General features: G+C 41.5%; 1 protein-coding gene across 5 annotated transcripts in view; it reads right to left on the bottom strand.

Moving 5' to 3' along the window:
* LOC105255294 (fasciclin-1) overlaps positions 1-10,570 on the bottom strand; it is a 232,184-nt gene extending 221,614 nt beyond the window's left edge. For 3 of the 5 annotated variants that reach the window (XM_011264495.3, XM_011264496.3, XM_011264497.3), the window contains exon 1: positions 10,067-10,570. In XM_011264495.3, coding sequence (XP_011262797.1) covers positions 10,067-10,174 — 108 coding nt within the window. In that variant the 5' untranslated portion in view covers positions 10,175-10,570. The remainder of the gene's footprint in view (positions 1-10,066) is intronic. The other 2 variants (XM_011264498.3, XM_011264500.3) reach the window with 2 other exon arrangements.
* Between the last annotated feature and the right edge of the window lie 2,369 nt (positions 10,571-12,939).

Raw genomic sequence — 12,939 nt, 5'->3', positions numbered from 1 at the left:
CTTCAACCGCGATACCATCTCTTTTGTGTGCATTGTATACCACGTAATTTATATACGCTCTCTCTCTCTCTCTCTCTCTTTTTCTAAGAACTGATAACGAGAGCTTGAAAACTAAGGCAAATATCTTTCCGGAGGGAGGCTTCGTGATTCATGTTCGCTAGATTCGTTTCTCACTCGCTTGTGCGCCTTCTGGGCGAAGAAAGAAATCGGATATGATGAAGTCCGGTGCATCTCGCGAAGGTGAACGAACACTATACGATTCCTTGCAGAATGTGTGGTCTCTCCTCCTGTCTTCTCTTCTCGTTCTTTTCGACGATTCGGTCTTTTTCTCTCTCCTTTTCTCTCAAGCCCCAACCGGATATTTTTAACAAGCGGTTCGTGCCGAGACGAAACAATGCGCATACCTCGCTCTGTACGTGGCACCTAATAACGCGTTGCGGGAAAAACGCGCTTTCCCACAGGAAAATCCACCGTCGCAGGGAGAAAACATGTTTTTTTCCCTGCGGGCCGTGGAATCTTATAACGTCGAAATCTAGCGCGTCGACAAATCGCGTTTCCCCGAATTGTCCAAATTCGTCGCGCGCCAGAAAGGCTCGCAACCGCGAAAATTTTCATTCTCTCTTCCGCATCACCAGAAATTTGATCGAATTCACGGGAAATACGGTAACAACGCCTACGCCGACATGTCGGATTCCACCGTGCAAAATAAAACATTCGCGACTGCCGAAAGTCGCATCATCTGGGGAGTCCCGGCATAAAGGCACCCCAGAGCCGATCTATCGCTCCGCTGAGTCGGGATTCCGATGCATCCGGGATCTGGATGCAGCTACGAGAGAGGCGGGATTGGGGGAGATGAGAAAAAGGAGAAAAGAAAGAGAGAGGAGAGAGAGGAGAGAGAAAAAGGACCGTAAACGCGGCCGCGCTTCGAATAGGAATCCGCCGCGCGACGGGATTGGAGCGATAGCGAGCGGGTGCACCGTTTCTCGAAAACCGGAACAATACGTCGTGTAGATGCCTCCGGGGCCGGCGAGGAGAAAAAGCTACGGGCGGTGGTGTGTTACTCGTAAAATATGGAACCCCATAAAGATCAGAGCCTGTGCCGCGTCGGCGAAAAGGCGCCGGCGACGATCGTGACTCGGGAATTTCCCTTCGCTATCTCTCTCTCTCTCTCCGTGCTTTTTTCCCTCTTTCTTCTCTTACTTTCTTCGGATTCGCACACGAGATTCTCAGTTCCACCATCCCGTCGTTCTTACATTCCGCGAAGGGATCTTTAATCTTTGAGATAAATATTTTATTCGGCATAGATCCGGTTTAATCGCGCAACCGGGTTTAATGCGCGCGCTTCAACAGTTATGAATTTATTTATACGATGCTCCGACACGTCGCATCGATAAACGCGTATAAACGCAACGCGTAAGCAACGAACATTATCGAATCGAATTTTAGGCGCATAGCTGCAATCAATAGCTTTGAGCGGCGGACCGACGTGACAAGCACGCATGACATTCGATCGCGCGAAATGCGGAAGTACGCTCCATCGAGAACCCATTCGAGAATTGATGCATCGGCCAAGTCTCTCTCTGGTGTAAATCCTTTCGCAATTCGAAACCGATCGACTCTCATTTCGTCTCAATTTCCAGTGAGAATCGAACTTAAGCCGCCGAAATTCCGGGGATATCGAGCCAATTTTCGACAATCGCCGCGGGCTAAAGGACACGCTGTCCTTTCCGACAGAGAATCGCGCCCAGCGGAGCATAGAGAGCGGTCAGACGCATTGGCAGTTTAAGATAGTTAGGCTGCCACGTTGAAAGTAGCGGTAGTTTGAGATAGTTAGCGACCACGATGAATTTCCTCGCCGCGCCAATGGCTATATAGACGTATATGGGAACGACAGTTCTCTCAGAGGAACAATTGAACGCGCCTGAGACAATCTGGGACTTATTATGCAGATTCAATCGCGACATTTCCACGCGAAATCAATTTTATCCGCGCGTTTATTTGTGTTTGCTTATCAAGAAACTGATAAGCAAACAACAAATAAACGCGCGACGCTCGAAATTAATTTCGACGATCGATGATTCGCACTGAGAAAAATCGATTGATTGTATCAACAAGACGTATATGATTGAAGGCACTTTGATTAAATCAAACAAGAATTTCTAGTTGTCATGATAAGATTCGATTTTTTATAACTAGAACGTTTAATAGATTTTACTAGAAGGATTTGATTAGTATTTTCTGGTTGGATCTATAAAATTTCTTGTTACATTAATTTCTTTGCTTGCCACTAGGCGACGAGCCACTCTTAACTTAACTCGTATTCAATATTTGCCATAAAATGTATATAAAGAACTATTAACATTAAATCCAAAGTATATTTTTTTTCTCTTACGAGCAGTAGTGCCAGAAAGAGAACGCTAGCTCTCTGCGTGTATTTGAACTGCATCCTCTTCTTGCATCACTGTTTATCAATTTAATTTCTAACAAATTGAATTTAAAATAATTTACTCAATAATTTGGATTGAATTTATCCAATAATCTTGTTGGAATTCAGAATATTAAACAGACCTTTGAAATTAGATGGAAAAAATTTTAGACGACTTGGTGTTGGCGAGTTTAGTATTATTAACCAGAAAATTTGGTAAATTTAACAGGAAGAAATTAATCAGATTCATCTGATAATTCTTACCAAAATTCCGGTTTGTTCATTTTCCAACAGACATACTGATTGAATCTACCGGAATTCTAATTAATGCAACCAGATTTTTTCTCAGTGCGGCGATACGACTCGAAATGTCAATTTACGAGCGTAAAGAATACGCGACGCAAAGAATCCGATTAACGATTCTCTCGCATTTGGGAGAGGACTGGACTTACTAAAGCCTGGCTTACTAAAGCCATCGATCTAATCGCACGAGCAGCTTTCAACATAATCCGTGCGCCAGCAGCGGGAACCTGCATCGTGCATAATTGAATGCGATACATCACGCGGGATGACCGACGTGATGCGCGGGGCAGCGGTGCCGAAACATCGCTATGGATATGGTTGGTTATAATCTATCGCCCGCATTGAGATCGGCGTGTCACGCGAGCTGTTTTCGCGATTATCTAGGGACACGCTCAGTTGCCTGGAAGGCGACAAGAAACCTGCACCGCATGTAATTGAATTCGATACAACCAACGTGGCCTACTACAACATATCGGGCCAACTCGGGGCTGTCTTGCTCGCGACATACACCAACCGCGGATTAATTTCGCCCGTTAATGAGAATTGATCGCTCGCGTACATTTGCCGCGCGGTTACCCATCGACTTTTCCGATATGAAAGAGACGCGAACGGCCCGAAATATACAGGGTGTCGCTTAATTGGCGCCCACTATTTATATAGCGATATTGGAAAATTGAGTCGAAAAGTCCTGAACCAATTTTTTTCTATAATAAAAAAAATTTGAAACCATTTCTTGTTGAACCATTTTTTCTTCTATAATGCGAAAAACTTTATTTTGCATTAGAAATCATATTTCTTCCGTTAAAAGCGTTAGAACACTTAAAGAAAATTTCGTCAAGGAGGCTAAAAATCGGTGCTTATTGGTGCAACTTTACGCAATAATTACCGCTTTATTAAGCATTATAGAAACTTTTCGACTCAATTTTCCACGAGGAATATCGCTATATAAATAGTGGGCGCCAATTAAGTGACACCCTGTATGCATGCCATACGGTAGAATGTATGATTTATATACATAGAAATATAATACATTATTTATGTTTCATATATCACGTGTAATTAAATGTCATTACACGTATCAATCATATTAATAATTAAATATTTTAATAATTGATAGATTGTTATGTCGCACGTGGAAAATAATTGACACAGCCACAAAAAACAGAACGCGTATATGTATATATTTTTTTCTTTTTGAGAAACAATTCATCAGATATCTAAGCTAAATATTTCAGAATTCTGATGGTTACGAAATCCTTTTAAACGCTGCTCCGCGCATATTTACTCAACTTGTTAACTGCGAGCCATACGTGCGGCTGCACGACAGTCTGCCGATTCTATCGGTGTGTCATGCGAACATGTTTTCGAGGTTATCTGAAGTCATGCTAATCGCGAGTACAGATTTGCATCGAGCGTAATTGGATCCTATACACCGCGGTCTGCTAAGGCTAACAATCTACTAGTGTTGGTATCCGCAAACACGATCCGCCCAAGCTATCACCGCGACCTTCGGTGCATTAGATCGATACGCATTACTGCCTCCCCCTTCCCCGTTTGTCTCGTCCCGGAGACCCAGATACTACTATATTTGTGAGAAAGACTTGGTCTTGCTTAGTGGAGAAAAATAGAAAAATATCAAATTTCAAAAGATTGGATGGATAATATTCCATTCAATGTATATATATATAGACTCGGAAAAATCTTTTATTTTAAGTAATTTATCCATCCTTAAATAGGAAATATTACTGATAATTAAAGGAATATTGATCGACTGGAAACACTCGACAGCAAGAACCTAGAGAACTTGGATAATAATAAAAATTCAGAAATCTCGTCTGTGTCATAAAAAGAAGAATCGGACGCAAATTACGCGAAAAATGAGCTCTTGTCCAAAGCTTCGTGGCCTCTCCCGCAGGTCGAGCAAGCCAAATCCGTAGTATTTGTCAAGTAACAACCATCACGAACGAAGATTATCCGTAAATATTTTCGCGAGATAGAGGTAGCGCTGAAACGCAGCCGCTATCCGGTTTCTATTAGCTCCTGGTTTCTCGGTTCATCGGCTCCCTGAAATTGGAAATGGTCGGTGGTACCAAGCAGCTCTTAATTCCTGGGTCTTCCTATTCTGATGGGAGGAGAAACGAAACCAGTTATTTGCAACCTTCGGTCGACCGTGAGCGAGGTAGTCGGTGCGGCATGTCGATTTCCGATGATTTCCAGGACGTAACAGCCCGATTACGTGATTCACGAAGGCCAAGTATTTACAGAAGAGCGAGGGCAATATGAGCACCCGTTATTTTCTTTTCTTCTTTTTATCTCTGCGCGATACGTCTTTTCTCGTTTCTCTCAACTTATGTAATTCTCTTAGGAGATTTCTCTCGTACGTTTGCGACCTTTTGACTGGAAAGATACTTTCCAGGCAATTTCTTATCTCGAGGCTTTGTAAATCCTTACATATTTCGACCGCAACATGCTAATAGCGAGATTACAGAACTAAAGTTACATTATTGCTACTATGTCATTTCTTTAACAAGACGAGATGTCGATTTTTCACATTATTCTCTTCGAATTTTATCGTCGACCATTCGTACCTCCTACGACCCATACAGATGACTTCCATTTTCATACAATTTATTGGCACATTTAAAGTTACACACGAACGTTACATACTGGATTATGGATATAAGATACTATTGCGAGACGTAAATTTATATTTCGCTATCGTGCATGCGGCGACACACTACCTCTACACATGTCCGACTACATATTCCCTCTCGTAAAACCTTGCCCGCAGGACGATTGGCCCAGTAAATAAAGTCCGCGAAAATGGGCTTCTATACCTTCATGTTTGGAAATAGTTTGCCGAATCGATCGGGGCTAAAACTAACCCCCGACGCGAACCGTCCGGGCGATTTTTGTCGCAGCAACAAGTTGCCGGGCGGAATCGCTCGCCCCCGCCGAGTCGGGGAGAGAGGGAGGCAAGAAACGCATTATTGTAATGTCGTCGACGGGACGAACGCCAGCTTTCATTCGATACTGACATCGAAAAGTCTATACGGGCCAGCTAATGTCCACTGTAAAAATTTTTTCCTTTTGCGTAGAAAATCAAGCGTTATACGATCAATTAATCGGCACAAATCACTAATATTATATATTCCTTAACAAGGAATATTACTAGGTTTCAAACACTCGAAAAAAAATTCTCTCTCTGAATTATAAATAATATATATATTTTTTTTTAATTACTCCGGTATAAATTAATTATAAATTTTTATACTTTATCTCTCTAAATAAAAAAGAGGCGGAGTATATTAAATTAAAAATAAAAATTTAACATACACGAAACATTTAGTAATTTAGTTGCAGAGATGAAATTTCAAAGATACTCCGAAAAGTGATTACATATTTTTACATTATTCATTATTAAAAATATCTCAGTGAAAATATCAAAACACAAGTAGCATTTCACAGAAATGTTCACACACACAGTGAGAGAATTTTTAATAATCATAAAATATGCGGCTAATGCTAGGCAATGTAACGATGATAAGTATAATTGACCGAGCGGAACGCGAGCAATAATCAAGACCATCGTCGGCAATCATGTACCGATTCGATAACAATCTCGGAGCGCTCGTGGACCATCCGAGGTCACGTTTATTCAGTGTCAAAGAACGAGAGTGACGTCGTAACTAGGCGCCGGGGCTTTCTCACGCTCTTTTCTTCCGTGGCAAACCGCGGCCTTGCTTGCGCGCCTTTCACTCTTTTTTTCGTACGATATTTACGCTAAGTCCCGTTGAGCTCCATTCATGCCGACCAGGCGCGACGGCAGCAGCAGGTGTTGCTGGCGCGGCAGATATAAATACGGATCGCTCGTTCTCTCGTAGGTAGATAGATATTACCACCAGGGGCTCTTAACCTACGGATTATAACCCCGTGGGTCGACACGATCTTTTAATAGAGTGGAATTTCCTCCTACACACACACCCGACGTGATTCAGCATGTCGCGTCGACCGGTTGACGTAATGAAAAATACTGATCCGACCGACTCGCCTCGTCAAGCTAATCGTGCGCACTTCCGAATTGATCTAGTGCAAATCGAAGAGGATGTCGATCGAAGGCATATCAAGAGATGTAAGAATAGATGCCGATTACATAATATAAAATATATTTATAAATTATCTTAATATCGCTAGTCAATTAATCAAAGGTTCGTTGGAAATAATGTAATCGACCAAAACTAGCCAAAAAAACCATATGGTCGAAACGTCGTAACAAATAAACAAACAATTTTTTGGCTAGTTTTGGTCGATTACATTATTTCCAACGAACCTTTGATAATATAAAATATTTGTTTAAATCGATATAAAAATATTTGTTTAAACTTGCTAAAAATGTCGCATTTATCGAGAATTAATTTATGGCGATTTTTCTCCCGATCTCTGGAATAAATAAGAAGTCTATCTCTGTTCGCTTTGCCGCGTGATTTAATCGACTAGAATGTGCCGATTGGATTGAATCATGGTCACGAAGATGTTTGAACTTTGTCTGTGACTCGATTGGAAAAAAGAGGCTAAGAACCGTCGGGGCTCCGTTTGTGCTGGTAGACAAAGGAGCAACTGGAGGTCTGTTACTGAAATCACGTCATTGACCGAAGAGAGAGGAACCGCGCGCTACCGTTTCTGCTGCGGGCGCACGCACGATGCACGCACGCGTATGCGTACATCCCACGCGTGAGAGTGTCTTGATGACGTCGCGCTGCGTAGACCGCATGGTTTCCTAAGCAAGGGAGCGAAATAATGAGAAAGAGCCGCCACATGTGCACGGAAGACGCGATATACCGCGTGCGAGCTAACTCCGTTTCGAGAAAGAGTTAATACACCGTATCTCTTTCAAGGGACTTTATTATACTTTATTAAACGAGTCATTCAATGAAATGGGAGTAGTGTGTGCTATAAACCTAATTTCTAAAATTGGAATGTCGTTTCGACGAAGTAGCGTATGACTCATCCTATGTGTATCGCGAGAACAGGCATTACTATGAAGAATGATAGTACATCAAAATATCTAAATGATTATTATCCTGATGATTCGCCATTACTACATCGTTTAATTGTAGTCGACATTTCACTATCGAGTTACGAGCGAAAGTAACGAAGATAACGAGTCGCGTTTTATTTTCCCGCAGATGTTGTTAAATTTTAACAACTTTTCGCACTATCGTGGCGTTTACGACCAAATTTGCGCGGCAGTATTGTATTATCGTGTTAATTAATGATTCTGTAAAAAAAAAGCGCAACAACGCTGCGTTGACATCTGCTCGTTTGGGCAGATTAAAAAAACTTCCCTTTTTTTTACCGGTCCATTATCCGAGATCTGTAAGTATTCCAACGTTACTTGACAGATTAGTCTATGTTTTTTTTTTACGACATCTGCTGCGCATTGCACTTTTATGTGAATTTATATGTAACGACCGATAACGTGATCATTGAAATCGGTTGCAAGAGAAGTCCTCTCCCCATTCTTATGGATAAAACTTTATCAATTTATCAAGAAGGCTCGATGTGCGACGAAATGGCAATGCAACTTCGGAATCGCTATGAATTCCGATTAACCGTAGAAAAAAAATATAGACTAATGAGAGTTAGGCGCAACTTTTCGTTCGCGCAATTTAATTACAGCCACGTGAAAGAAGTTAATGAAGTAAATAACCGCCGGTTTCATACATTATTCAACCGAGTTAGAAACATCTCGCACACCCGATTTACGAACTTTTCTGCTCCCTCCTCCTCCTCCTCCTCCCCTGCTCCCTTTCCCTATTCCTTCCACCCGGAAAAGTTCCCACGACTGCATACATCATCGAGTCGGGCGATCAGTTTACCACCTGGGTGAGATGCAACTCACCATCTACTCATGCAAACCGCTCCGAAATTTCGAACCGTTCTTCGGAAGAAGACGCCAAGCTTCTCTCGACATTCTTAAACTTTCGCTTGTCCGAGAGTTATTCCGCTTACGAAACTATCCAAGACGAGATCAAACTCGATTTCTTTTCCTTCATATTTCTTCATCTTACTACACTCTTCAACATTCCGAAAAAGAAATTTCTTCGATATGATCTTTCGTGTCTTATCATCCGCGTGTGAATCTTTCCAATTTATCCTTTATAATTATTATAATGCTCGACGATGAGGTCTTTCAAAATTCAAGATAAGTAACAGGCAACCGCGAAAATATCAGTTGATGTAATACAATGTAATAAATTTGTCCATTTTAGTAAAAAAAAAAAAATTGATTTACAGTCATCTCGGTGATCTCGTATTGGATATGCAAGGCTTAAACAACGTTGAAATGAACAAGTATTGCTGAACGGATAAATCCAGCGATTATGCCGAATCGTGAATTTCATGCGGAAAAAATCGAGCGACATGACGTATGACAGAAGTGTCACTCTGAAACATAATCGATTTCCTGTGGCTCTCTAAAAAACTGTGCAAGCGACAGTTCTCTAATAACAAAATTGATATAAAATTTTGAAAAGATAGAAAATTGTATTTAAACGAGACGCTAAAAAAAGTAACGAAGTAATCAAACCTTAATAATAATTAATTTCCACTTGACATTTCGATTTGACATTTCTTATTCTTCGGACGTATTCTCCGTTTTAAAAATAAAATGACTTATAACAAAGACCCGTCTCTCTTTTAAACTTTTCATCTATTCATACTCTTTTATTTGATTCATTGTTAAATTAGAAATTAATAGAGAACGTTGGAAAATTAGATCACCATTTGAAATTTCGACATTTCAATAACTTTGATGTAGTAACGATTTATGAAGCATACGTCTTTGATCTTACAAAGAAATTATCAACATGAGTGTACTAACCGCAGGTTGCATAGTTAATATAATTTAATGATTCACGCTAATTTTCCTCGTTTCCGTCACATTCCTTTGCCGGAATTCATTGGAATTTTGTCGACATTCGTCAAAAAGAAATTTTACAAATTCGATGGCGAAAAACGCGATGAAAAGGCAAAAAAATTCCGAGGGAAGCAAAATGCTGTATGAAAAAAAAATCACAAAAATTCTCGATAATAGTCGAGAAAAATCTTTCGATTCTTTCATGACGTCACGGAACACGTTGCGCAATCATCGGCGATGAGCGTTCGCTGCATTGAAATTTCCCGTCAGCGCTCGTTCGTTGATTTAAACACAATTCTCGCGCGTACGGTCGTACCTACGTGAAAGTCCAAGGACACGCGGGGTCGGTGCCGCACATTCGCGTGACGTCATCTTGAATCGCGATCAACGAGAGACACACACACACGATTCTCACTTACCTGAGACAGATCGGAGTCGTCGCGTATCTTAGCGTCCATGGTCACATGACTGGCGTGGATTCTCGGCGTCGCGACGACGAACGCCGCGGCGAAGAGGAACGTCAGCATCGTCCTTGCGGCGATCAGCAGATTACCAGGCACAGGAGAGACAATTCACCAATTCACTCGCGGATAAAACGTTCACCACGCGGACGATCTACGCGTATCGATCACCGATGGATCATCGACGAGAGTCAACGCGACACTGACACGCGCTCGCGGGACGTCGCGAAGCCGGAAATTCTCCACGGACAAGGACACCGTAATCGCGTCAAAAAGATAATTATTTTCGCATCGGCGATTAAAGCGATTCGCCGGTCGATGAGCGAGCGCGAGATCGCGCGAACGTTTCTCTCTCTCTCTCTCTCTCTTCCTCTCCTCTCACCGCGATTTCTCTATCTGTCGCCGCACTCTTTCCGCTCGACGTGTCAACGATACGAAGGATAGCGCGGTACTGCGCCCTCTCCATGCCTCAACCTCTCTTACCCCCCACCAACCCCGTCGCAACGAGTCTTCGGCGTGGCAGCCGAGTTTCCCCCTCCAGCGCCCTACTCCTCCTACGCGTGCGACCGCCGCGAACACGTGACGTCACCTTTTCACTACGCAGCAATTGCGTCGCGCGGATTACGAGAGATACTTTAATTCTCATATCAATACATCTGTTTCGATTTTTGAGCGGGGATCAAAATCTAAACGGAAATTGAATATCAAACAAGTGCTTGGTATAATGGATGCGTATGATACGCGTGACGATATTACACGATCTTTCCTCGACAAAATATCTAAACGGTAAATAGTTTATGAATTGCGATTAAAAAATAAGCAAATTGTTTTCCAGGAATTTAAATAAATAACAGCGCTCTATTTTCTAGTTTAAATTGAATTGAATCTATTTTCTAGTTTAAATTGACAAAATATTTTGTCAAGATGATTTTTGAAATATCAAGATATATTTAACTAAAATTTTTCAACTTTTCAAGAAGAATTATAGCCTCTAATTAAATTTTAATACCAGAAAGATTATTTCGATAAAAACTGTATAGCACATGTATGCTGATTATCGGATATATTTTAATTTATATACTCGTATATGAGATATTCCATCAGAAAATGTCATCCTCAAATAAATAAAAAAAGAAGATTTGAGCAAAAGCTTTTTGCATATGTATATTCATTGTAACAATTCTTAATTACAATTTCAAGGATTTAATATATCCATTGTTAGAACCGTGATAATGGGCCCCAATAAAGTTTCTTACAATTGTTGATGTGAGAATGCCTCTCTTCGAGGCAAAGATAATGTAGGTACATTCTTCAATCTAAACGAGTTAAGTAGGTGAATTAAATTACCTTTTTCAGAGTGTAAGCTGAGTTGTAAGCCCTATAACTTACCATTTAAACGTATATAAGATAAGATAGCTAGATTGTACTCTATGCTCTCGGTTTAAAATTCTCACTTTTCACACTTTCAGGCAAATTTTGTATAAATGATGTAAATGAAATTTGTACTAAAAATATAAGAAAATCTGCATGACGCAGAGAATAAAATAAATCGTTAAGAACTTGGGATTAAATTTTAAAATATATTTGTGCTCCTTTTCGAAGACAGACTATAGTATTGCGAGAAAGAGTTTATTAATTTACAATTTAACGATGCTAGTTATAGACGACTTATTATATCGCCTTGTAGCGAAATGAGAACAAAAGAGGAGGGAGAGGAGGGAGAGAGATGCACGATCGAATTGGGAGCGATATAATTGCCAACTCCAACAGAAGTTCATGGGATATTTACTAAGTGGAGTGGACTTGGACCGATTCTCGAAACCACTTGAGGCACAGCGCGGATTAAGGAAAGATCCTGATCACGAATATAAACCCATAGGTCCGCGTGAAACTTCCGTATTGTGTGTCCCGTTCTCTGCTTGTACAAACGTTAAGTTCGTCCCAATCCACCTCGGTAATTAGAGTACTCTGGATACATCTCTTTCACCTCTCCCTTTCTCTCTTCTCCCCTCATTCTACCGACGGTTAGACTAACTTAGTCGCTTGGAACACATGCTGCGTGACACGGATTTACTCTCGTCGCGAAATAACATTTTCGAGGGACGACGTTTCATTCGCTGATAGAGTTCGACAAATTTCATCGATGCTGCAGAATTAATCGGCTGGAAATATGTTTTCCTGCTCGGAGTTTGGCAAATGTTTGACTAATGAATAACAGTTTGTGTGCACGGGGGGGGGGGGAGGAATATTTAGTTATTAATACGCAAACGCACGCCTTCGCGCACTCCAACGCCCGACAATATACGAAAGTGTTGCGGAAAACAAATCGTATTACACTTTCAGCGAAATCCGATATCAATTCCCCCCGACAAATTTACCATAGAAATTCGGGATATTAAAACTCTCTCCGGACAAAATTTGCGCGGAAAAATTTCCAAATTCCCGACACACACAGGGATTCTAATGTCGCGATTTGCAGATTCCGCGATCGATTGCGCGATTTGAAACGCCTAAGCACGGAAAAGCTCCTAGTATACGAGATCTCGGGAGCCCCAAGGGCGTCGACCCTCAATTACGAATCTCACACCCTCGGGCTTCTCTCGTAGCCGACTATCGCCGGGGAAGCTCGCTCGTTCCTTAAAGACGAAACAAACTCGACCATGAAAAGAAAAGTTAAGTGCTCGTGACATTCCCCACGGCGGTCCCCTCACGTCCACCATTTTTCTCAGCGGACCATAATCCTCCAGGAGCAGCGTAATTTTTAATTACTTCCCAGCAACTCCCTCTTGCACACATTTTCTTGCGCGCCGATTTTCCTCGCCGTCTCTTTT

The sequence above is a fragment of the Camponotus floridanus genome, unplaced genomic scaffold (assembly GCF_003227725.1).
Source record: "Camponotus floridanus strain SB8 unplaced genomic scaffold, Cflo_v7.5 scaffold43, whole genome shotgun sequence".
Classification (NCBI taxonomy): domain Eukaryota; kingdom Metazoa; phylum Arthropoda; class Insecta; order Hymenoptera; family Formicidae; genus Camponotus; species Camponotus floridanus.
Note: the sequence above shows the minus strand (reverse complement) of the source record. Positions and strands in the feature narration are given on the sequence as shown.